The sequence below is a fragment of the Pseudorasbora parva genome, chromosome 19 (genome assembly GCF_024679245.1).
Source record: "Pseudorasbora parva isolate DD20220531a chromosome 19, ASM2467924v1, whole genome shotgun sequence".
NCBI lineage: Eukaryota > Metazoa > Chordata > Actinopteri > Cypriniformes > Gobionidae > Pseudorasbora > Pseudorasbora parva.
Window position 1 is genome coordinate 20373997 of NC_090190.1, and position 26159 is coordinate 20400155.

A 26159-nucleotide genomic window follows, 5' to 3' on the forward strand; every position below is an offset into this window, starting at 1 on the left:
GACTTATGATAGTGTCGTGATCCAGTCATGACAGTGCTATTCTCAGCCTGCGCTTCAGCTGGGTCAACTTTAATTTATTTATTTATATAATCTATATATTTTATATTCGAACTGAAAACATGATGTGATTAACACTCAAGTCATTCAAGTCATCGTGTCTCAAGTCAAGTCAAGTCCCGAGTCTTTAACTTCCAAGTCCGAGTCAAGTCTCAAGTATTTTCTTTTTTGTCAAGTCAAGTCACAAGTCACAAAAATAGAGACTCAAGTCGACTCGAGTACAAGTCACCAAGTCTCAAGTCCCCATGTCTGGCTCTTAGGGCGTTTCCGAATCCACTTTTGCTAGTTTGACGACGGAAAAGTGGTTGGCCAGGTGCATGGTCCAAAAGGGTTGTACCTAGTCTCTTAATGAGTTGTGGGTGTGTTTTGGGCGCAACGTGCAATAAACCAATCAGATTCTCATCTCCCACTCCCTTTAAAAGCCAGTTGCGCTTGCACCATGGCAGATTTGTCATTTACATGGCGGAGTAAACATACCCTCAACCTGATGATGATGATGATGTAATATAATGAGCTAATTTCATTTGTCATTACTGCATATAGGTAATTCTGATTCATGCAATGACCATCTATTGTGACATGTAGGCTTTTTTATCTTTATATACACAATAATAATCTTTTCCATTTGTAATTTTTTATTTTTAATATTTGTGCTTTTTGAACCACTTAAAGCTACACTGTGTGATATTTTCCCCTATCTAGCTGTGTAAAGGTATATGAGCATCCAGTGAATATTAGTTTCTGTTCCTCTCAATTCCGATTTCGTTTAACTCCTACGGTGGCCGATTTAGTCCAAGATTAACATGGCTTCCAGTTCGACCTCGTTCATGACTGCCATCGAGTGTTAAAGGGATCCCCTGGTGTTGAGACTTGTATGGCTTAATATAACATAAATGATGTCTCTTACTGAATTATGTAGTAGAAAACCCATGAAAGATCTACGTTATTTTAAAAATCGATTTTATATTTGGACCATGGGCGGCGCCATTTTGTTTGCGTTCTAGGTTGATGACGTAGAGTGGTTGAACTCCTCAATCAGCTGGCGTTACCCGTAGCTATTTTTACCACAACGCAACTCGAAAATTGTTTCAGAGTTAAACAAAACCAATGAATTCCTTTGTAATTATACTTAAAACACACTCAAACATACATGTGCACACAAACTCACCTACACAAGTCACAAACAGATCGGCGGGCGCGCACACGACAGGCTCTGTCTCAATCGAGATGTTGGGCTGCTCAGTCTCCACGACAGGGGCTGAATCTGAAATCGACCCTATACCCTTAAATAGGGCATTATTTGAAGGGACGGACATTTGTAGTGTTGTCCGACACCATAATGGACATGTTCGAGTGCAGTCATTCAGTCTCACGTTCCACCGCAATAACGAGTAAAGCCGATTTACAAACAGCTGTCCGACTTCACGCACTCAAACATACATGTGCACACAAACTCTCTCTCTCACACAGACTCACACACACCCCAACAGATCGGCGCGAACACACACACACACACACACACACACACACACACACACACCCCAACAGATCGGCGCGAACACACACACACCCCAACAGATCGGCGCGAACACACACACACACACACGCACGCACTGCGCGCGCATACATAACCCTCAATCTATTCCCTGTGTTGATATCCTGTTCAACACATCCTGTTCCCTAGATAGACTGTTGATAGTAGATTAACTATAATGCCTAATGTGACCAGCAGAGGGAAATATCTAGGTAGGACGATGGGATAAAGTAACGTGAGGAAGAGAGGCAGGATGTTTTGGTGATGATGCATGCGATTGAGACAGAGCAGTCAGGTGTGTGTGTGCGCGCCCGCCGATCTGTTTGTGACTTGTGTAGGTGAGTTTGTGTGCACATGTATGTTTGAGTGTGTTTTAAGTACAATTACAAAGCAATTCATTTGTTTTGTTTAACTCTGAAACAATTTTCGAGTTGCGTTGTGGTAAAAATAGCTACGGGTAATGCCAGCTGATTGAGGAGTTCAACCACTCTACGTCATCAACCTAGAACGCAAACAAAATGGCGCCGCCCATGGTCCAAATATAAAATCGATTTTTTAAATAACGTAGATCTTTCATGGGTTTTCTACCACATAATTCAGTAAGAGACATCATTTATGTTATATTAAGCCATACAAGTCTCAACACCATGGGATCCCTTTAAAGCGCGAAAAGCAAAGCTTGAATTTATGGGTATGTCCCTCTTTGGCTAATGTATTTTCAAGATGGAGGGGCAACATGGCGACCGGCATTCGAACCCTTCACCCGTATTTATTTTCAATGGCATATTATAAACTTACGAGAATACTTTATTACTTGAAAGAAGTAAATATACATTAATGAGCACATATATTTTTGAAAGAATTAAGTGATTTTAGCTAAGAATAAACTAAAAAAGTTACACAGTGTAGCTTTAAGTTGGACTTAAGTACATCTTTATATGTAATTTTATAATTATTTACTGTCTTTGAAATATGTTTAAAGTACACTGCCCAATGTATACTGACTAGCATTTATGGTAAACTAAAATATACTGTAATGTAATTTCTATTAAAACTTGTATGTCATATACATATTTAAATATGTCTAATTACACATTTGTAATGAGGACCTTGCAATTCAGCACATTTAAAATATATTAACTTTAAATGTATTATAAAATCAAATAATTTGCATGCGCTTTAGTATGTTAGTCAGTACATCAAAATAAGTGTACTTCTTTAAAGCACAACTAAAGATTATTAAACCTTAATTAATTCAAATGTATTTTAAAGTGAAACTTTTAATTTGACATTGTTACAAACTGGACTTTATAAAAGTGTGTGAAGAAACAGAAAGTGTACTCTAATTACACTTAAGGGGCCTTATATTATCTAAGTAAGTAAGTAAGTAAGTAACAAAAATATAAGTATAAGTAAGTTTATAATAAAAATATTTCTAAGATTCGATGTAAAAGTGCACATTTAATAATTAAGTGCAATGCAGTTAAGCACACTTCGTTTTCACAAGTGTGTACTTAGCAACATCACAGATATCACACAGTTATGAGCACAATTCTTTTTATTTGAACAGAAATATCAACTCAATTCAGCCATTCTGCTTCCAATTATGAAATCAAATCCTCTGTCCATCCCTTTGAAACCCATGCCGGTTCTTTAAATTCCCAGTGTGGCGGTCTCAGGAAGCTGTGATGCTGGTGATAGAGGGGTACAATGTGTCTAAAGATCAGTGCTCAGCATTCCGATTCTTCTGTCTCCAAGAACATGCCGCTCCATTCTGGATTCCAAACCTCCCAAAGGATGAGATCTGATCAGGTGGAACATTCAGAGGGTCTCTAACAATACAGCCATTCAGAGGGCGAACAGGATAGGGTGTGGCTTCCTGCTCGCCTCTCTCCTCGCACACATACATGGAGATAAATCTTTGGAAGGGCTTTTGGGAATGACAAATGCATGGTTGAAGTTGTTTAAACAAGCTCAGTAAGACATCAGATGGCATATCCACGGTCCGTCACTGACTGATGTATTTGTCAGTGTCAAGTTTTAGGAGAAATCGGTTCTAGGCTGTGGTTGGTTGATCTATATGTCAGTCAGATGGTTTGTCCGAGTTGGCGGTTCTTAGAAACAGCTGATGTGTGTGTTTTGTATTGCAGGTTTCGCTGTTGCTGAGTGGAGGTCCTCGCTGGCTGATGGACATGATGTGGGTCAGTGCAGAGGATGGAAAGAGCAACTGTGCTGTTTACAGTAAAGGTGAGAATTTATTTTTTGGGCTAATAAAGTATTTGTAATTCTTTTTGTAATGCTGTGTCTGAGCGTGTGTGTGTCCTTGAATGGGGTGTTAAAGATCCCATGAAATGGCAGGACAACACAACTGACCACAGTTGATAGCAGAAGGATATCCATCAGCAAAAATGTTTTGATGAATACAAACTATTTGTAATGCTTGACTTTGTAATTGTGTTGTGGGTAATACAGAGTTCTTAGTGTTTATTGGATCAACACCCTTGCTAGTGCCTGAAGTCTTTTTTATGATGTACTGATTCACATCAAAGGGAACAAGGTAGTGGAATGAGACACAACCAATGATGTGTGACTTCCTATTGCAAGACAGTTGCTGGTGGTATTAGGACAGATATTCCAATTCTAAAGAGGATTTGATTGAAAAAAAATCATGGGCTTTAGTTTTATTTTTTTCTCAAATTTCAGAGAAATATGATAAAAATATTATAAATAAATGCTATATTTTTAGTGTTAACTATTTTATGTGAAATAGTAATACATACAGAATTAAAACGTACATATTTTGAAATTCTTACTGTTTCATCTTGATTCATAATGACAAAAACACCAGAAATCCTGATATTAATTATTCTATAATTATTTTATTCTATTGACAGCTTTATATTTATCTTCTCTCTACATTTATACATATCAAAGTCCTACAGCGTCAACTTAAACAAAATTACTTTTCATGTTTTAATAGTACTATTTATACTATTTATAAAAGCTGTTATTTTGAACTTTCCATAAAGGAATGCCGAAGAAAAATATTTAATGGTTTCCACAAAAACTATTCATATAAAAATATGTTAAATAATATATTTTTATTTTAACATATATTAAACACATTTTTTAAACTCTTTTCCCACTAGCGTAAAAAAGCTAGCAGTTTTTATTTATTTATTTATTTTCTCTAAAATGTCATGGCCCCAGAATATTTTATTGTATAAATATCGTAACATAAAATATATAAAGGTACAGAACATCTGCTTTTAAACAACAACAACAAAAACATTATGTTTTATCAATACTTGAATATGGGTAAGTTTAATAAAAAAGTGCTACATTTCGAACAAAAAGCTGAGAATTTTTTTAATTTAATTTCTTTCCTATCATTAATTCTTTTATTGCTGTTTTCTGCTAATTTCTACCTGTGTTTTGATCTGGAGATTCTCTACTCTTTATAAAGAATTGCATTACAGGAAAAACGCGGAAATGATGTCAATGGCGAGGAAACGGTTGCTTGTGTTTACTGTTTTTAATCAAATAAATTCAGCCTTGAAGACTTTCAAAATCATTAAAAAGTCTTACCGACCCCAAACTTTTAAAAAGTAGTGTATTTATCTGCGTCTGTATTTTTAGAAGGAGTCCCTCCCAATGGGATCATCAAATTTAGAGGTCTGTAGCGTTACAAAGTTTAAAACCCCTGCACTACCATATACTGTTGATGATCTCAAGCTAGCACACATGGGCTAAAAGCCACAGAACTCATAATTTCGATTTCATGGGGTCTTAAAACTCCCATGTCTCGACTTCATATGTACAGTGGATCTAAAAAACCATGGGCCCTTTTCTAAGATAAGACCATGGCCCCATTTTTACAAAAAGAAGAAAAAGTGAGCAGTAATAACTTGCCATTCCACGAACAAATACTCAGTGTTTAAAGAGCAGAAAGATAACTCTTTGTTGCTGGTGCTCTCTCTCCTTGACTAAAAGTGATATTTCCGCTAAAGTGCTTCACATTTTTTTATTATCTGCAGGGGCTTAATTGATTAATCTACTTACAGTACATGTGTAAGTTCAACAGAGAACAATCCCTTCTCCATTTTGAAAAAAAAGACTTGAGGATATGAAAGACTTAAAGGCCTTTATCACACTTATCTGAGAACACAGAGAAATAGAATAATGGTTGAACATCTCCAGCAATGTCAAATTTCATTATCAGTGTATTCAAACAGCACCGCCCCCCTGGAGGAGTCGACTTTCCACTAGCGAGCGGCACAGCGATTGCGTTTAATTAAAAGACAACGCTGATGAACTGAAGGGCTTTCAGCTGAGAAGTTATTAAGGAATTGAAAGAGGGCCGGGATCGATTAGGCCAGGCTGCTGGATATCTCTCGAACTCTCTGGCTTACTATACTCAACTAGATTGCAGAGTTAGCTCTCCCAACGTTGGTCACAGAGGTTTTGAGGGGTGAGAATTATATACTGTATGCATATTACAAGGCTTTTTCGCATATTCTGGATTGGGGGATGAAATATTACACTTTTCAAAGCTTTTCACATTTGATTAACTTACTTAGTCCGAACCCGAGTACCCTACTGGTCTGTTTTCACATTATTTGGCTCTGAACCATTATATTTTTGCATCATCAGTACAGTACCATTTAAGTTCAGTGAGCCTATAGACGAAATATTTGATTCTGATGACAGACGATTCAATTCTGTCTTTTGATTTGGATATATTTAAAGAAGAGAACAATTTTTCTTAAGGAAAACATTCTCTCAAATAATGCTGCATGTAAACTATACAGGGTACCCTGTCAGTTGGTACATTTATATAATATTACAGGTTAATTAAATATTATTAGTTATAAAAATAAAAATTGAGTTGTATACATTTAAATTTCACATGAGGTTATTATATCAACTTTTTTTAAAAATGATATAATTATGTCAACTAAAACTTCAATTTGTTTTTGTAATTTAAACATTTACACAATGGCTGTAATAACTGGTTTTAATGGCATTCCAACATCATCAAATAAAAATATGATTAATATATAATATAGTGCATATATTTAACAAATGTTCCCCTCTTAAGTTTTTTTTGTAAGTTAACTAACAAGTTAATGGGCATTGAATGGCTTTCCTGAGGAAAATGTAATGTTATGTGACATTGTTTACAAGCTGTTTTATTGACGTCTTTCCACAGATAAAACACTGATTGAGCGATTACAGGAGTACAACTACATACTAGCAAGAAATAAACATGAATGAACATCACTAGATACTTGCTGTATCTAGTAAAGAGGAAGCAATGATAGGAGGTGCGCTACTAATAATGTTTGGTGAAGTTTTGTTTACATATCTGCTGAAAACAGCATAGATGGGAAGATTGATATTTTTAAGATTATTCAATATTGTCAACCCAGCTCTACACTGTAAAACATTTTTTTGAGTTAATTTAAATAAATTTTTTTAGTTAATATAATGAACATTTTTGAGAATCGACAACTTTTATTTAAATATTATTACAAGATTTTGTAAGCATATTGGGTGCATTTTATTGTGACAATGCTGTGCCAAATTGTGCTATTTTCATGAAAAAAAACAAAAAAAAAACAATATATATATATATATATATATAAATATATATTTTCTATATATACAGTATTTTCTATATATACTTGAATATATACAGTTTATATACAGTTTTTATTTATTAAACCAATTTCCTTCATTATATCAACTCAATTTTTTAATTTAAATAAACTCAAAATTTTAAGGCAACCAGGTTACTTACTTTTTAAAGTTAAACCAACATCAAAAAAGTACAGTTTAGTTGGCTGGGTTCTATTGAGTACAGTTGTTCCGACTGTTTTCAAGTCGACTTACTTAAAGGGGCATTTGAGTTCAATGACAAAACTTTTTGCCGTCACTCTCTCTCCTAAAAGAGCCTCAATTTAAAAACCCATACTGAATTGGGATGTTGTTGGCAATGTTAGGATCTGTCGTGCTAGTGTTCTCTGTAACAGAATATGTGTTGCTGAGTTGTCTGATATGATGTGGCAGTTGCCAGTCGGCACATGGCTCACCACGTCTCATGAACTGATGAGTTCTTGCGATGGGGGCAGTAAAATTCTTAAGCGTGTGTTTTATATGTGCTCTCTATCCTGTCAGAGGGCTTTTGGCTTATCTTGAGTGAATGTCGAGGCTGGAAATGTCAGGCACGGGCAGAAAAAATATGAGATTATGAAGCTGCTGGATGTTGTCATGGGGTTGTGATGCGTCATAAATCCTGGTTTGATGGTAGTGGATGTCTGGATCAGGAGGGACACGGCTTAAGGACTGCAGAGACTCTGAGCTCTGTCACTGAACAGGAAAGAGGTTTATTCTGGTCATTAGACGATGTAGACCTCATCTTTTGATTTATCCCCCCCCCCCCCCCCCCGACTTTCGCTCTCTTTCCTTCATATTTCATGTTTGCTGTCTCTCTCTCCCTCTGTCTCATTTCTTGATGGACTGATATCTGACAGGATTATGGCTGTCTGTGATGGGAAGGAGCAGCTCTATTAAGGTGAATCTGGGGTCAACAGAAAGAAAAAAAACCTGGCACATCACAGCAAGGGGAAACGGTGGTCGTTGGCTTATCACTTGTAGTTTCCTGTGATAGTACTAGTGGATAGTAGCCAGAAAGCCATGTGGAACATTTATATTTTTGCTTAAATTTATCGTTCATCTTGAGAATTTGAAGTTCCTCCATTTAGAAATGTAGTCCACCTGAAAATAATGATCCTTACAGACAAATTTGTAATCATTTTGAATACAATTCCCTTTTTTAAGTGTTTTAACAAAATCATGAACTTCACGTTTACATTTTTGAAATCTTTAAAAATCCATACAATGGACGGCTGCATAAACTGCTTAGACTAACCTTAAAAGTTAGTCATCTAATTATTTATTTTTCTTCAAAACTGATGCAAACTTTTTAAAGCCAGTTACATAAAAAAGTATATCGGTCTAATTTTAATTCAAAAAGTTTTCTGATTTTCCTTTGTCTTACTGCTAGTTGATCTTAAGTTAAGACAGTCTCAACAAAGTTAATGCAACTGGACCCCAGGGGCCGTATTCACAAAACATCTTAAGGCTGTGTGTCCACCAAAGCGTTTTTTTCACGCTGCTGGCTGCCGTTTTCAATTATTTTCAATGGAAGCGCCGCGTTTTTAGAACGCCTGGAGCGCAATGAGGCGCTGAGCGCTTTTTTTTTACTGGTCGCTGAAGAATGTTCAACTTTGAGTAAAACGCAGCGCTCATCACTGTCACGTTTCACCCAGCCGTCCAATCACAGTGGAGGAGGGGCGGAACAAATACAACACAGACCAACTGCCACATTCTGCGTGTACAACGTCAACAGATGACAACAAGCAATAATAACGCAACAAAATGATTTAAAACAAGAGCCAGAGCAAATACTTTACATTGTATCTGCAATTTTATATATAATCAATACAGAAACAAACTACCTGTGAAATTAGTAACACTTCCGCGGATTTTCCATATCATAAGCAAAGAGTCTCAACTGAAAAAAAAAACGCAGCCTGTCAAAATGCCCTCAAGCACTCGCAGCGAGGCGTTTTCAGCTGAGCGCCTAGCGTTTTCAGCATGGCTAAAAACGCTTTGGTGGACACATAGCCTAAGGTTAAAAGTAGCTCCTAACTTGCTGATTTAGGAGAAACTCTTAAAAATAATGGGCGTGTCAGTCCTAATTTTAGGACTCCTACATTTTTGCTCTATGAGTATTACACAAAGCATTTCAGCACTAAAACTAGCTCCTAAATCCATGAAACATTAGGAGTAGTCAAGAGGACTCCTAAGTCACTAAGACCAAATCACAAACAATCCCAATGACTGTTGCCGCAATCCGCCCATAGACACTATACAACACTGAAGGCAATAGTGATAATTCATGTATCTTTAATAAAACAATATGAATGTCACATTACCTGTGGTAGTTGCTTTTACGAGTTCACACTTACAAATGATTGAATAAAGTAAAACAATATAAGTGTATTTGGCTGAGAGGATGGAGGGCTCCAAGCTCAGAATTTAGCCCAAACCCAGAGTTTTCTGTCCCGTATCGGCGACCGAGAGTGAGGAACGGGGAGGTGGAGGGATATAGAAAACTGTGTATTATCTAGGCTGTGTATATATACCGCCTCTCGTGCTGATTAGATAGACAGTTTGAACAGGTTCCTCACAAACTTTGTTAATAAAACAAAGAAAAAAAATTCTGCAGTCTCTCGAGATGCAGACATGTTGAAGTCTGACAATGAGCTGAACATATATTAGTTTAGTTAGTGACAGTTAGCCTACTTTTTAAAATCTTTATTTGAATATGGCAACATTTTTAGTTTAAAATCTTTACTTGAATATGGCCACATTCTCATTTTAAACATTTAATTTGAATATAGTAACATGAAACTATATACTATTCTATAATTAAATCACTGACAGAGACTCCTCCCCTATCAGCAAATGACATCATCAATAGCAATGAGGTCAATCCGCCCTTATTACTCTTAGCTTAAGAAGATCAAGTTAGAAGCGACCAAACACCACGTTTTCCTATTTAAATACAGTTACACAAATAGTTGAACGATCAAGTGATGACATAAAATAAAACGTGGCGCTTTTCTAAGCGGATTAAAAAGGAGAACTATAATGTATGGCGGAATAGCACTTCTGAGAGTACTTCGACTCAGCGCACTAAAAAGTCCCGCCTGAAACATCTTCCCTCACATCTCCCCCTCCCCCATATTGACAGAAATGAGAGAGTGAGGGGGAGACGTGAGGGAGAATTTTTCAGGCTCCTTATAGTTCTCCTTTTTAATCCGCTTAGAAAAGCGCCACGTTTTATTTTATGTCGCCATACTAGGTCGTTCAACTATTTGTGTAACTGTATTTAAATTAGGAAAATAGTGGAGGTGTTTGGTCGCTTCTAACTTGATCTCTGTTTGGTACCATAGTGAATGAATGGGCTTAGTGGGCTAAGCTAAATGCTATCAGATTGTCACCGTGCATCAGAGCAAAGAAGTGCACACACTGAGACGAGAGCGATATGTATCCATTTGTTTTAGTTAAGGGAATAACATAGTTTAATATGAAAAAGCGGTGAAGTATCCCTTTAATAAAAGTTGCTCTCAGCAGCTTTGTGAATGGGTTTTAAGAAAAAAAAACTCTTAACTAAGAACTTTTACTGCCATTTAGGAGAACTCTTAGTGGCAAGATAAAATGTTTTGTGAATACGGCCGTTGATCTTCTAGTCAGGCTTTGAATGAAGAGCAGACTGAAATTGTCATTTACACACATTCACATACCTGACAGATGTGGTCACTCTGAATTACGTTCACTCTAGAACTGCATGATATATCATTTTAGCATCGATATCGCGATGTGCACATCCGTGGTAGTCACATCGCAGGATGTGTAATGACAAGTATAGGGAACGCAGATGATCCGCGATCCACACGGGACGGATGTGATTTTGTGGATTAATTGCAAAGTTTAACCATCATAGAGTAAGTAAGGGATAATGTACACCCAGCCGGTTGTTATCGCAGAATAAACCCCGACAGAGTGATCAGGACCCCGACGCGAAGCGGAGGGGTCTTGCATCACTCTGAAGGGGTTTATTCTGCGATAAAAACCGGCTGGGTGTACATTATCCCGCTTATTACACGGCTACTAGTCTCAAATAAATAATTATTAGACACAAAATATTGTCTCGAGATTAAATATTTAGATTAAATATATAGCTCTTACGCAAAGCTTCCGCGAAGAAAAACAGTTCCAATCTGCTTTAAGCCTTTTTCTATTGCTGAAGATTTGCCATATGCCCTTGCTAAATGTTGAAAATGAATGCTGAAAGGGTTAGTTCACCCAAAAATGAAACCAAGTCTATGATTTACTCACCCTCAAGTTTTCGTAGGTGTATATGACATTCTTCTTTCAGACAAATACAATCAGAGTTAAATTTAAAAAGTCCAGGCTAACGTTAATCCAAGCAGTAGTTGTAGTTGTGTTTGAAGTCCATAAAAATGCAGCTGTCCATCAAATAACGTGCTCCACACGACTCCGATGGGTTAATAGAGCCTTCTGATTCGAATCGATGCGTTGTGTAAGAAAAAGATCTATATTAAAAACGTTATAAAGGAAACCTGCCTTGAAGTCTTCCATTGTAACCCACGGCTGCTTAAGCCACAAGATGGCGCCAGCGTTAAGAATAGAAGTAGTACCGGTCAAGATAACTCGTAGTACCCGTATGAGCGGGTGTTATCTGGAAATAACGTACCGCTGGAATGCGCGATTGACCAATCAGAATCAAGTATTTCACAGAGCCGTGTAATAAAAGGTTATAATTTGCATGTTTTTAAGTTGAGTTACACACCAAGCGCAAGAGGACTCGCACGCTGTTTTCTGTGCTCATACACAGAGCCGTGCAGACAGAACAAAAAAAAATTCCCCTTTCTTTTGAGCTTAAACGGACACATGCACGCAAAATGTCTGTTTTAGTGAATATCCTCATAAACTGTTGGTTATGTGTTGTAAAAAATTGAGAAAGAAAACGGATGCGTGTCATTTATGTTGGGTCCATGCATTCATCTTAAAGGGGCAGCAGCCTAATATACCCACAGCTGTTTGTGTCACCAATCATGGTGATCAAACAACAAAAGAGAAAGAGAAAATGACTTTTGTAGACGTTTTTAAAGGTACATTTTATTAATTAATTAATGATATTATTTATATTTCATTTATACAGTGAAGACTGTAATTTTACATTTGATTATTCAATTTCTGTACATGAATACTGTTAGATTTACCTGAAAAACATAAAGCACTGCTTATTTCAATTGTATCTTTCTTCCGTTGTATTTATCTATGCTTGTAATTTGTTTAGTATTTTCTATGCAGATTCACTCCCCTATAAAATCACCCAAATTATTTTTGAATGATTACTTCGAGCTATCCGAATCGTTTTTATATCGCAATATATATCCCAGAAAAACTAAATTTTGCAATGCAATTATTTTCTTATATCATGCAGCCCTAGTTCAATATGTTAAAAAGACCTGCATTAAGATTCCTCAAAATATCTCCTTTTGCGTTCCATAGAAAACTAACAGTTTGTGGGTTTTGAACATGCTTTTTAGGTGAACTACTTCCTAATTACTTTTTTGGTAAATCCTTCTATCATGTTGTTTTTGAGGGTCTAAAACCGCGATCTTTCGTCTACCTTATTGTGGCTCCATGTTCAGGGTTACAGCATTATGTCAGAGGAATTTCAGTTTGATTCTCACTGAAGACGAAGTCGACAGAGACAAAGTTTAATTGAGTTTTCCTGAAACCAATCGGGAGTTTTGCTAGAAGGTAGAAAAGCAGAAGCACATAATCCTCTTCCCACTGAGGCGCTCGCTTGAGGGGTATCTCTCCTCCCTTTCTCCCAATCTCTCCCTCCTTCCGTCCCTCCCACCCTCTCTCCTACTCTATCCCATTACCTGGAAAAAAGAAAAGGGTCCCAAGCTACAATACTGAATACCCCAAGATAAAAGTAAAAAATTTCTTCCGAGATTTTTATTTATTTATAGAAGCTTCAGTTGTTTTTCAGTCACAGATCAAAGTGTCTCACTGGTATGACTCTATAGGGTCATAAATGTCTGAGGATACTCGACTGAGTGGCATAAATCTTCCCAGTGTGAGCGGATTGATGATCTACTGAGAGAAATAACAAAGTCATTTGCATAATATATCATCGACCATAATCCCTAGTGAGGCCCCGGCAGTGTCCTGTTGTGTATGTAACAATCCCTAAGAAAGAGAAGGTGACGGATAAGTGTACCAGTACAGCTTCAACAGAATTCCACAAATTTGGTAACAGAAAATGCTGAAATTTGTTGCAACTTTCAGCATCACCAGTTGATTACCCTTTTATTTTGTTTACATTTAACATGCTAACATTTATATTTTAAATAATTTGTTAATGTTTACCTTTACATTTTCCTTTACATTTTCCTAATTTTACGTTACCTTAGATTTGCCTTTGTTCATTTTGTTAATGTTTACATTTACGTTTACTTATTATAATGATTCCCTTTATATTTGCTTTTGTTTAATAATTATATTAATGGCTGCTTTTGTTTACCTATTTATGTAATGTTTGCATTGACTTATTTTGTTAATATTTACATTTATGTTTACTTACTGTTTCCCTTTATATTAGCTTTTGTTTACTAATACTATTAATCATTGCCTTTGTTTACATATTTATGTAATGTTTGCATTTACTTATTTTTTTAATGTTTACCGTTACATGTTAACACCTTTGTATTTTCTTTTTTGTTTATCTCTGTTGTTAATGCATGTTTATCCGTTAATGTTTAAGGTTTTTCATTGCAACATTTACCTTTATGTTTAGTGTATGTTTACATTTACATTCATGTTGATCTGTTTCATTATTTATTTTCTATTTTGTAAGCTAAATGCTTACCTTTGAAGTGTCAAGCATGTGTATGCGGTATGCGCATCTCAATTCAACAACTCGTCAGCTGGGCAACGTATATCGCTGACAGGGTAGCGTGCCGCTATTAAGGAGCTGTCACAAAGCTTAATTACATATTCGGGTATGGAAATGAGTTGCTGTCTGTCAGCGATTCTGTGATACGAATGCTTCACATGTAACACAGAGACTGTCAAGAAACACTTCAATCAAAAATGCTAAAATAACCAAGCTGAACGGCTAGCTACACTTTCCTCCTTTATTAAGATCACCACAGTATGAAAAACAGTAAGTGAGGGGGAGGGATGATGGGGGAGGAATAGTAAGAAGGGGGGGTCTATCTCAGGCAGAATTGATGTGGTTCTATCCATATTCATATTCAGCAGCAGCTGTTATCGCTTAAAAGGCTTTCTAATTACAACAACAAGACAAAAACTGCTTGGATACGGTCCAGACCTGCTAAATGATAAAATAAGCGCTCATTCACTCTCTCGCTCACTTTCTCTCTCTCTCTTCCTCTCTTAATCTCCACAAAGCACCTTGGAGTCTACTCACCCAAATACATGCCAATGAACAGGGAAAGTGCCATTCGGAGATGCAGGTGTCACGTTTGATAAGAAACTTCTGGATTAAATATGCTGTGGCTAATGAGCAGCCGGGCGAGCCAGTGAGGGTGCGACCATGGGCACGATTGTTCTCCAGCTGATAACATTCTGCAGAAGAAACAGCCAAATTCCATCATTTAATAAACAGCCCCGGCCTCTATCAGAAAGAGCGCCTGGATCCCGGTGTTAAGTGGAAGACATTGCTTTTCATTATGGCAATCTCAGGGGGCTTCCATAGGGGTGTGGAGGTGCAGCGACAAACAAATTGTCCCATATTTAGACACATTTATTTGTGTGCATCTGTGTGTGTTTCTCAGAGGTTCAGTTGGAGTTAGAATCTTCAGCTTGACAAGAAGTTCTTGTCTTTATTAGTGATGTTTGCTAAGGCATGCATTACTTTTGCTTAAATTACTGAAGGGTTTACTTCGAAACGATTTTCACTTTAATTTTCAATTTAGCATTCAGAAAATGCTAGTAAATTTGACAAACAATCACAAAGAAAGTTTTTTTTCTTGAAAAAACATACTCCAATAATCTCGGATTTATATACAACTTTAAAAGTGTACTGTTAGGGATTTGAACTTACTTCTAAGTCAATGTATGAATGTACCTTATGCTTTGTTGTGAGAGAGGTTGAAGAGGTCTGTCACATATGATTTACACACAATTAAAGGGTTAGTTCACCCAAAAATGAAATTGATGTCATTAATGCCTCACTCTAATGTTGTTCCACACACGTAAGACCTCCGTTCATCTCTTCTGTGTTCCTCAAATAAAGATTCAAACGGCCATGAATCAGTGAATCGATCCATGATTCGGATCACCAATGTCACGTGATTTCAGCAGTTTGGCAGTTTGACACGCGATCCAATCTGCTGATATCACGTGGTAATTACCTGTAATGTAATGTAATTACCTTAGGGTAAATAAGTTACAAATATGCCCCAGTGACGAGCTGTTTTACCACTAAAGGTACAATTTGTTCACATTCTTTAAAAAAAAAAATGTTGTAAAAGCTCCAATACACTTCAAAAAACGCAAAAAAGTGCTTAAAGTGGAAAAAATAAAGTGGCGGTACTCACCAAAGGGGGCAGGGCTTTGTAGGGGGGAGTGGTTATGGGGGACTGTTTAGTCAATAATTCAAGAAGGTCCATATTTTAAAGCTCTTTCTAACTTGTACTCAGCCTTTAAACTAACATACAGTTATTGTAATTGTTAAACTATAGCATTTGTTACAATAAGGGGTTATTTACAAAGCAAGGCCATTGACAGATCCTCATTACCATGCAGGCCAATGTTAAATTTTCTTTCTTTTTTTTTAATCTATAGCATTTGTTATGAAAAATAGCAACACAGTAAGAAACTATAGCTACAACATGTCACAGGTGTAATATACATCTTTATTGAAAAATCTATTCCCTTAACTGATTATCTAATATAAATTCTACAACTAGTCAAAATTTACCAGAATAAATAGGTACAATAGAACGTGATAAATTCTAGTAATGAGTTTAAAAAGCTTGCAGGATAATGTTTTCCCCTCTTTTCATCAGTGTTTTAGTGGCTTTTTTAGATCATGTGTGATTTTCTCTGTAGTGTTTTACTACATTCTCGAGAGAATTAAAATGGGTTGTACATTTTATAATCAGCGTCGTCACATAGAAACGGCTCGTGCAAATCTTTGTGGGTTCGCTGGTGAACGCTCCTACAGCGCCACTTTATGAAACAATTGGGCTTTAGTCACGGTCATATAGCACAGACAATCGATCCTTTATAAAAGCGAGAAGTAGCGGTACGCAAGAAGAAGTGCAGGTAGGAGTAAAATGTAGAAGTGTGAACCACCACACTTCGAGCGCTGGTTTGGATTTCATTTCAGGAGTTTTATAGCCTGGATGCCAGCCGAACAGTTCGGTCTGGCCTCACTCCATAGAGAAGTAATTATCTCCGAACAGAAACTGTTCGGACCAATGAAATCATCAGGGCGGGCTTTAGACAATGACGGACAGATGATCAACAGTAACGTAATCATGCATGTCATCAAAGGGGCTTGGATTATATTTGTTTGAATCCTAAACGGAGAGCTTGTTTGTGAATGCATTCACCTTCACAATTTCTCTCAGAGATGATGATCATGTTGGGTAAGTACTCTGTATATCATTCAATTATTTTATTTTTTTACAACACCGGCAAAGATCGTTTATTCTAGCGAACGTGCAGACAGGGTTGCCAAGTTTTTACAACAAAATCCGGCAACTACTAGCCCTAAACAATAGCTTCTCGGGGGTTCTCCAGAAAAAAAATGGCGTTTGGGGGGTAAAATGTGTGTTAGGTTGCCTGCTAACATTCGCACTCATGGGTCTATATATCACATAACAGTCGCTTCAACCCGCGGACATAGAAAACAACCCGCGGAAAAAAAAAACGCGGACTTGGCAACACAGTGCAGTTGAACTCTTTTGACATTTGACAATGCGTCGCTTCGTTGCTCTGATTGGTTGTAGGTCTATCCAATTGATGTCTTTCCTGGTTCGGTTGAAACACGCCCCATAATCACAGCCCAATGGAGCAGTTTCAGACTCATATTCTGACTAGAATTGAGTATGACCACGTCAGGCTAAGAGTTTTAAACAGGCTACCAAAGAAAAAAGTTCACTCCGGCTGGTAAACTACTATTGGTCTGTGGAGACTATGTTAAAGGTGTGCTCTGAGGCTTCGCCTTCTTTGACAAGGAAATCTTTTCCAGTTCAGTTCTTCCTTTCAGTCCTTCGAGGTCTGGCACAAGCAAAAAAATAAATGCATTATATAAATGTAAATTCTAATTTAAAAAGTGACACAGACATTGTGTTTTTTCATATTTAATACTGTAAAGCTGCTTGTTTTAAAGCAATCTGTGGGGATATATGACGTGACTGGATTTGAATCGCAGAGCTTGTGCAAACAAATCGCTATAATCAGATACTTTCTTAACTGTTTTCTCACCGCTGTCATTTTTGTTGTGTTTTTGTTATTGAAAGGAAAATAAACAGCACATATTTACCTGATCGCTGCACGGGCAGCACCGGAATGTTCGCTGTATACCCCTGCAAACATATTTCAAATTTATTTTTACCCCTGGCAGAAGAACGAAAAAGAACTTTGCTGTGAGTATATTGGGCCTTAAGTGATAAGCGGTGAAATCATTTCCTCTATCAGTAAATAGCTGTGGAGATCAAAGGTTGACCTCTTCAAGGTCATTTAGATGCCCTAATGAATCCGTTGGACTGATGGAAAGAAAGCAAAAAAAGAAAGCAAGACGGATGCAGGTCTTGACCTGTCACTCATAAGGAGCTTAGTTCACCCAGCCAGTAAAATCTCACTTTCTGCCAGCATTCGCTTTAGCCGGACCAGTAGGCTAGCTGTCAGGAAGACGATTCATTTCTCAAAGCTCATATTTAGAAATTGGAAAAAGGCGGGATAATTTTTTTGGCAGAGCTGTCAAGCCACCGCCGCTCTTCAATTTGAACCTGAAAGCCGGGGGTGTGGTGTGCTGCGAGAAAATAAACAGGGACTGCACTGCCTCATGAATATACAAAAAGATGCACATAACTTCACACCCTGCTACCCAAGCCAGATGACTGGCCGTGCCTCACAGGAAGCTGCACAATGCCCCTCTGGTGTGTGTTTGATGTAGCGCATGGGCCAATAGATCAGTGAGGGTGCAGGTGTGCAGGGCAGATGGTGGAGAGGTGATACCCGGGGCGCTGAAACTCAGCCGGTCCTGGAACACAGAAGCTCCATGAGGGCGGCCCCCGGGGGAACGGAGCCATATGACTGATGCACTCTGGGATGCAGCGAGGCAGAGATGTGATTTATGGAATAGAGCGGTGAAAGTGAGCGCCCCGCTGTCTCACGCACACTGCTGCTGCTGCTGTGCTTGCAAGATCTCAGTCTCTTGTGTGGTTTTTGGGAGAGTTTTTGTCTCATGTATTGCATTTTCTTGGGCCTTTCTCATTTAAACACAATGGCTGGGTGAAATAAAGATGGTTATGGCCCAAGAACCAAGTAATGTATTTTGTATTCTGCCACGATTCATGGTGCTGTAGCTGAAAGGTAGAGGTAAAGTTATAGTTTATTTATATATATATAAATCACACTTGTAATTCTGTAAGGTGTAAATGCTTTGTTTAAAACCCTGAATTCTTACGCCTTTGGATTGTCAACAGTAGACCTGTACAGTGTAAAACAATGCAGTGACTGATAACAGCTTCATTAAATACTAATGTTATTTGTACAGCAACAGAAATGTTCACACTCTAGTTTGATATGAAACCATATTTCTTTTCCTTATTTTACACTATTTAAAGATTGAGGGTCGGAAAGATTTTTTTTTTTATGTTGATGCTCAGGTAACATTTATTATTAGGGTTATAAGGTTGTTATAAGGTTGTTCTGCTGAAAAAAAAAACAGTTCAAACTGACAAAATGACAAATCAAAACAATGAATTAATAATTAACAGCACTGAGAAAGATGAATGGTATTTAACAGAGAAGCAATCAAACTACCTTTATGAATGATCATTGAAGACTTCGCATTCAAAGATGAGGATGTCTCCACCTTGTGGTAAAGGCTTGACAGTTATGCTATATTCCTCACGCACAGATTCTTTAGAAAGCACCATTTAAAGAAAGCTTTTCCACAGTCTTCAGCCCATACAGCACCTTAAAGCCCACTCTCCAAAAATCTCATAACTATGAAGTTTAGCTTTAGCCTGTAGCTGTCATTCTTTAGTCATATTGGAAGCTCAAACACTAGAAATAATTTCTTTCTTTGCAGCTCTGATGAGCAAGAGACTCTGACACATCCAAATATTTGCTTGGATTCATAGGTTAAAGATTAATTAATTTTGGCAAAACAGAAAATAATAATAATAATTTGACCCATACATTGTATTGTTGGCGATTGCCACAAATATACCCGTGTGACTTATGACTGGTTTTGTGGTCCACGGTCGGTCACATATATTTTTACTACATTAAAAGTGGAAACTTATTACCAAATGTTACCATAAAAATGTAATTACTGAAAATGTACAATTGTTTCAATTAGTATTTTACGATTCAGTTTTACGATAAAAACTATTTTGGTACTCTGTTGGGTTTCCACTTAATTTACATTGTAAAATATGGGTCCTGAAGCAAAACCATTTGAGAACAAATGCATTAAAATCATGTTTCATTGAATGGACATTGAAAAAACAGCCCCATCCAAGCACATGCAATTAGCATTTCTCTGCAGGAGGCACGGCTGCATCACAGGTCACTTTTTTTCCCTCCTTCAACATGTTGAAAGGTAGCATTGAGTGTACTTCATTCTCATTGTCCAACTCCTCAATTAGTCTACGTCCTAATTCTAGCATTTAGTGTTGACATATCATGTCTCTTCCTGTTATCTTGCATTCCAGACTTTTGTAAATAGTCATATTTAAAACTTTAATCCCCTCAATGGAAGATGACGTGCAGACAGAAAGTCCGTCATTTAGACAGATAAATGTTATCTCAGTCACAAAGCACTCCTCTCCTTTTTAACTGGCTAATGAGTTTGTTCTGCGGACTCCAGTGGAATGTTTCATCCGCAGCCCTTCAATTTGATAATGCTGTACTTTTATCCCAGATGTCCATTCTCTTCATACAGCGTCTTCGGCAATATACTTGTCCCTCACTTGTTTGTTGTGTCTTCAAAGCAATGCACACATTTGTGTGTTGGACAGCATGCTGTATGCGGGTTCAAAAAGTATTACATTTGTATTTACCTTTATGCTGATTTCTATGTATGCAGTATAAAATAGATAAAAGGAGAAGCTTAATTCTGGTTCTGAAAAACAAGTTTGCAAGGTCTTGAATTAATACCACACTGCCATAAAAAGTAGAAAGCACCCTTTTTATGTGTGTGTTGCTCTACGTTAATCTAAAAAACAAAACAAAAAAAACAACTCAGATAGCATAAACAACTGCCTTTAATTGGTTAAAATAGTCTATTAAAGCCATTTGCTTTTACTCACAGGAGGACATGTATGGTGTTCCACAACAAAAAACATCATGGAAGGAGACGAACTTGCAGCCTGTGTGGTGGATTTGCATCTTCAAACACCAGCCCAAACTCCCTACGGTCAAGGGATGTACCCGGCCCGACAGCTGGATGGCATCCAACTCCTTCCTCAGCAAGCCGCCATGGCGTCCATACTGCCCAGCGCTATCATCAACAGTGAGTGTTGCATTATCAGACCTCTGCCACAGTGGATAGACTGATTAATGTGCTTGGTTAAAAATGGAAATCCATGTCAAAGAGTCATCACAGCTCTGATGTGCATGTTTTCCATGGATAAGAGAATTACCAAGGGTCGAGGTCGACCTTCAGTTTGCAGGAATTATATATTTACCCTCTTCAGTTCTCTAACCACGGTTAACAAGAATTTGATGAGAACAACAGCACATTTGCTTTGATGGGGTCTATAGGGTTGGGTTATGTGGTACATCTCATTACTGCGCAATCAAAATAAGCTATATTGTGTCCCAGCTTCCATCTGGGACTGATGTGCTCTTGAACCTATTTTTATTACCTTTACTTATTTAAATGATAATTTTCAAACTCAATAAAAAGCATTAAAACCGGGACATGGACAAATACATTTTTCTTTCAATGTACAGAAAGTACTTATTTCTAAACATATTATATTTTCAATGTCACTATTTTGTATTCAATTACAAAATTGTGAAATTGAAGCATTTCTCTGCTGGTCTCTTGACCCCACTATATTTAACTTTGCAATTTTAGATGTAGGGTTTTCACAAGCTTTAGATAATTCAATATGGATATGCTTGTGTCCATTTCTGTCTTTGTAGAAGACATCTTCCCCTGTAAGGCATGTGGCATCTGGTTTCGGAGTGAAAGAAACCTCCAGGCCCACCTTATGTATTACTGCAGTGGGCGACAGAGGGACCCTGAGACGGCGGCAGATAAAAACACCAATATCAGCCATCAAATGCTCCGTAATTGCACATACCCACAATGCAATATGAGCTTTGCAGGCTCACATGCCCTGGAATTGCACTTATCCACACATAACTGTGAGTAGACCAGTAAGACTTCTATTACAAAGTATTACAAATAACCATTTGTCCAGCAAAAAAGAAAAAAAAAGAAAATTTGTAGATATTCAAGAAAGAAAAAAACGTCTTAACTAGTCTCCTAGCCAGCTCAGGTTGGTCAAGTTTAATGGTTTTAGATTAATTTTGGCAATCGCCAGCTGGTCAAGCTGGGAGACCAATTTGACAACCAGCTAAACAAGTTGAACACCATCTTGGCTAGGCTGGGGCTTGTTTGAGATGTTTTTTGGCCTTTCCCCCAATTTTCATTCATAATTTAGTAAAAAGAGGACAGGAAATTATGGGTATAGTGAATCAGGAAATTTTCCAAACTGGATTCAAACTATGATAATGTTATTCGCACAAGCATGTGTAGAAGCCTGTGCACGAACTGCCTTGGTTAGACTAACCAAGTTTTTTTGTTTTTGTTTTTCAAGCTCTCAAGTCAGATGAGTCATCAACTGGAAGCAACTTGAAATGCACAATCTGTGACTACACTGCTGAAACTCTTATGGTACTCCAACACCACATCCTCTCCCATCTGTCCCAAACTGGATTGAGATGTGGTTATTGCCATTTCACTTTCCAAACACCCAGGGAACTGGCCAAACACCAGGAACTACATGGGCATAGCTGTACGGTCAACAAACTCATCAAAGAAGACAAAGCTGATAACTCCACTAGCAGCATTACAGGCAGCCCTCAACAAGCCAGAGCTAACGCAAACATAAAAGACCTTCAGGAAAGAACAGTACAGTGCGGTATAAGTCAAAATTCAGAGCTGGAAAGCACAGAAAGTAGCCAGACATCCACTAAGGGTGAAGGAAACTCAGGAAACAAGGCTAGTGTTTCATACTCCAGAGTAAAGTCTGAACCTTCTAGCCCCCGTTTAGCCTCCTCACCCATTCAGCACCACATGCCTCCTGCCTTTCCCATGCCCCCTTTCATACCACATGTCCCATTTTCACAGGATATTACAGTGGGCCCGCAGGCATCTGAGATACTGGCCAAAATGTCTGAGTTGGTCCATCGCAGGTTACGTCATGGGGGGAACTCTTACCCTCCAGTTATGTACAGCACACTTGTGCCAAAAGGAGCAACATGTTTTGAATGCAATATCACCTTCAACAACCTTGATAATTATTTGGTGCACAAGAAGCACTACTGCAACACTCGCTGGGAAAACACACACAAGCCACATGACTTCCCTGGACTTTTAGATAAACCAGCAGGCACTGTAAGCCCTAAAATCGGAGCCAGCTTGGCCGTTATGCTAAATGCCGGCCATCCCTCTGAAGTGAAAGGGCCTGAGTCTAACCCTTGCAATTCCATTGCAGGTGGAAAAGTGATAGATGAACTGTCTGAGCAAGTTAAAAAAGCATCAACTCCATCCGGTGCACAGGAAAGACCAAACGGTACACAGCTGGATTTACAAAGCCAGAAATTGCCACCTACTGAAACTGACCCCAACCACACAACATGTGAAGCGTGCAAAATCACCTTTAGTCGACATGAGACCTACATGGTGCACAAGCAGTATTACTGTGCCACACGCCATGATCCTCAAGTGAAACGTGCAAACAATAAAGGAGCAGCCAATCAGAAGTCAGTACGTCCACGTAAAAGAAGAAAGGCATATGAGCTGGCCACTCCTGAACAAGAACAAATGCCACCTATGGGTATACCATCATTTCTGGGAATGCACACTATTGGAGGTCCATACTTATCAAAGGACACATTGGATAGCTTTAGGGACCATCAGAGATACAACATGATCCAGGGGTTAGTACCTAAATATCCAGAGGCTTCATTGACAGTTGCAAAATCAGCTCTTGTATCAAAATGTAATACAATCTCTAAGGAAGAAGGTGATGCACCAATAGATCTCAGTAAAAAATGCATGCCGCAGTTTGGCAACACTTCGGTTTCCCCTAAAGGACTTTTGGATTACCATGAGTGTGTCGTGTGCAAGATAAGCTTTAACAAAGTTGAGGACTATCTTAAGCACAAACAGAACTTCTGTCCAGGTACTATTTTGCAAAACGCTTCCACTGAGAAGAAAAGCATCAAAAAAGAAGTTCTTAGAAATACCAACAATCTCTTAGAGAACACCCTGTTTGAGCTTCCAGCTCTGCGTGGAAAGATTGAGCATCCAAATGCACCGGCAACTTCTGACATCCAAGCTTCCAATGAGGAACAGCTAATTCCAATAAAAGATGACCCGAGAAACGTGTTTCAACCCACTGGAGGTTACCTTAGTCCTGCTAAGAAAATGAGACCTGATGAGCAAATTTGGCCTTACTATGAAATCAAACCCACTGATTATGCTACAGGGATGCTGGTCTCACAAAGCGAACGGAGGCAGAGTCCAAACGAAGGCAGTGAAGGAGAGAAAGAGCAGCCGATGCCTGATGGTAGCCATCTTAGCACAGATGACCCTGAGGGCCAGAACAAGTCCTCATCTTTAAAGGACAGTCCTGAATTTGAGGACAAGATGGAAGATGCTGGAACTAAACAACATGGTTCCGCTACACCAGACAGCAATGTAGACAGTTCTATCAACTATAAGGAAAGCACAATGCTGATGCCATCTCAAAAGACTGAGGAAGCATCGACAAGCTTCAAGAGAATGTTGAATGGGTCCACTACAAGCACAAGTAATGTAAAGTACTGCCGCCCATGTGACATCCAGTTCAACAACCTCTCAAACTTTATAACACACAAGAAGTTTTACTGCTCGTCACACACAGCTGAGCATGTTAAATAGTGGCCCTGCCCCCTGTCTTAAATCTAGTTCACAGTAGTATAAAAGGTAGTGCTGTTAACCAGTGTTGCCTCTTGAATTCATGTGGGCCCCAACAACCAGGCATGTAAGCAGTGTAAAGACACATTTAGGTTCCCCCCCTTGTCACAGGGCCCAGGACAACATTCCCAGTTGTAGCCACTTGACAACTACCCTGTAGATTTGAATCTGACACAATATGCTTGCAGTGGAAACTTGCTTGGGTATCATTTGTGATGACTAAAAGTGACAATATGCCCCCTCCTCTTTAAAGTGGACACATGCCTTGAACTTGAACGTCATATAAGCACTGATTTTTCCATTGTGGTTAACAACATAAGACATTTTTACAATTCCATGCTGGTGTACTCAGCAGCAGGAGGACAATCAAATCAGGAGATTTATCCTACCAGTCATTTATTAGAAACTTTTAAAATATTTGTTGGGAATATTCTGTGTTGATAGTTTTTGTGTGTTTGTGTGTTTTTTTTTAAATGTATTTATTTATTTAATAATAGTTGCAGCTCTAAAAAATGCATATCTGAAAGGAAAAACAAGTTTATGAAAGTTTTAGAATTACAGAATAAGGCCACATGTATTGTAGAAATTGGTTAAAAAGAAAAATATACAGATGGTGGAGCAACCTCTGACTGATTGTGTCAGCATATCCTTAAATACTTGCAATCGAGTTTTCTGAACTAATAATTGTCAATACATGTAAAGTCTAGTTTGTCCTTGATGTTTCTTTATGCTTCAAAATGTTTTTCTTGTTAATGCAGAACTCTTCTTAAAAAGGTGACCTGTATGTGTGTTTGATTCATTGTCTCTTTTTTAAATATTTGGCTTCTAATGCAATACTTTTTAAAAGATAATACATTATTTGAAGCAGTATTATGAAAGGGTATCTTTTTTTACTTGGGCCCCAGAAATTGTCTGTGTGAAGTGTTTACTGAAGTCTACCTGGAGAAGGGTTTACACTTGGTATGGATGACTCATTGTAATATTTCCTACAGAAAAATGAAATAAGCTCATGAAAAAAAGGTGTCAAAATGTGTTGCTATGCATGTACCTGTATGGAATGAAATTCCAGAAATGTGGGAAATGTTATGTGGCATAAAAATTAAAAAATGTATCTCAGGACAGCAGTTTCAATGAATTTGCTATATTTTTTTTTTTTTTTTTTTTTTTACTTTAGGACATACTGAATACCCATATAACACTATAGTTGCATCATTCAAAACAGTATGTATCGCCTACTGAGTTCTGAGAGTTTGTATCTCCAAATGTGCAAGCACTAGCGCCACCTACCGTTTGTTACGATTCAAGACATGAAATCATTACCTTTACTCTGACTGAATCCTTAAGGTTCATTCTGCATTTTTTTTTATTTTCCAACAAATACAGACATCTAAACAAAAATTCAGATCATGAAAAAATAACTAATAAAAATAAAATTAGTTCTATGTTGCGTCACTTGCATTGAGTGTAGACACGGTTTAAGAGTAT

The 26159-nt window shown here is 37.9% G+C and overlaps 1 protein-coding gene across 2 annotated transcripts in view; it reads left to right on the top strand.

Moving 5' to 3' along the window:
* The window catches only part of zfpm2b (zinc finger protein, FOG family member 2b), a 60058-nt gene extending 34265 nt beyond the window's left edge, over positions 1 to 25793 (top strand). Inside the window, exons 5-8 of one of the 2 annotated variants that reach the window (XM_067426128.1) lie at positions 3742 to 3838; positions 20790 to 20990; positions 21629 to 21853; positions 22309 to 25793. In XM_067426128.1, the coding sequence (XP_067282229.1) occupies positions 3742 to 3838; positions 20790 to 20990; positions 21629 to 21853; positions 22309 to 24638 (2853 nt within the window). In that variant the 3' untranslated portion in view covers positions 24639 to 25793. The remainder of the gene's footprint in view (positions 1 to 3741; positions 3839 to 20789; positions 20991 to 21628; positions 21854 to 22308) is intronic. The other variant, XM_067426129.1, reaches the window with a different exon arrangement.
* Positions 25794 to 26159: the final 366 nt, after the last annotated feature.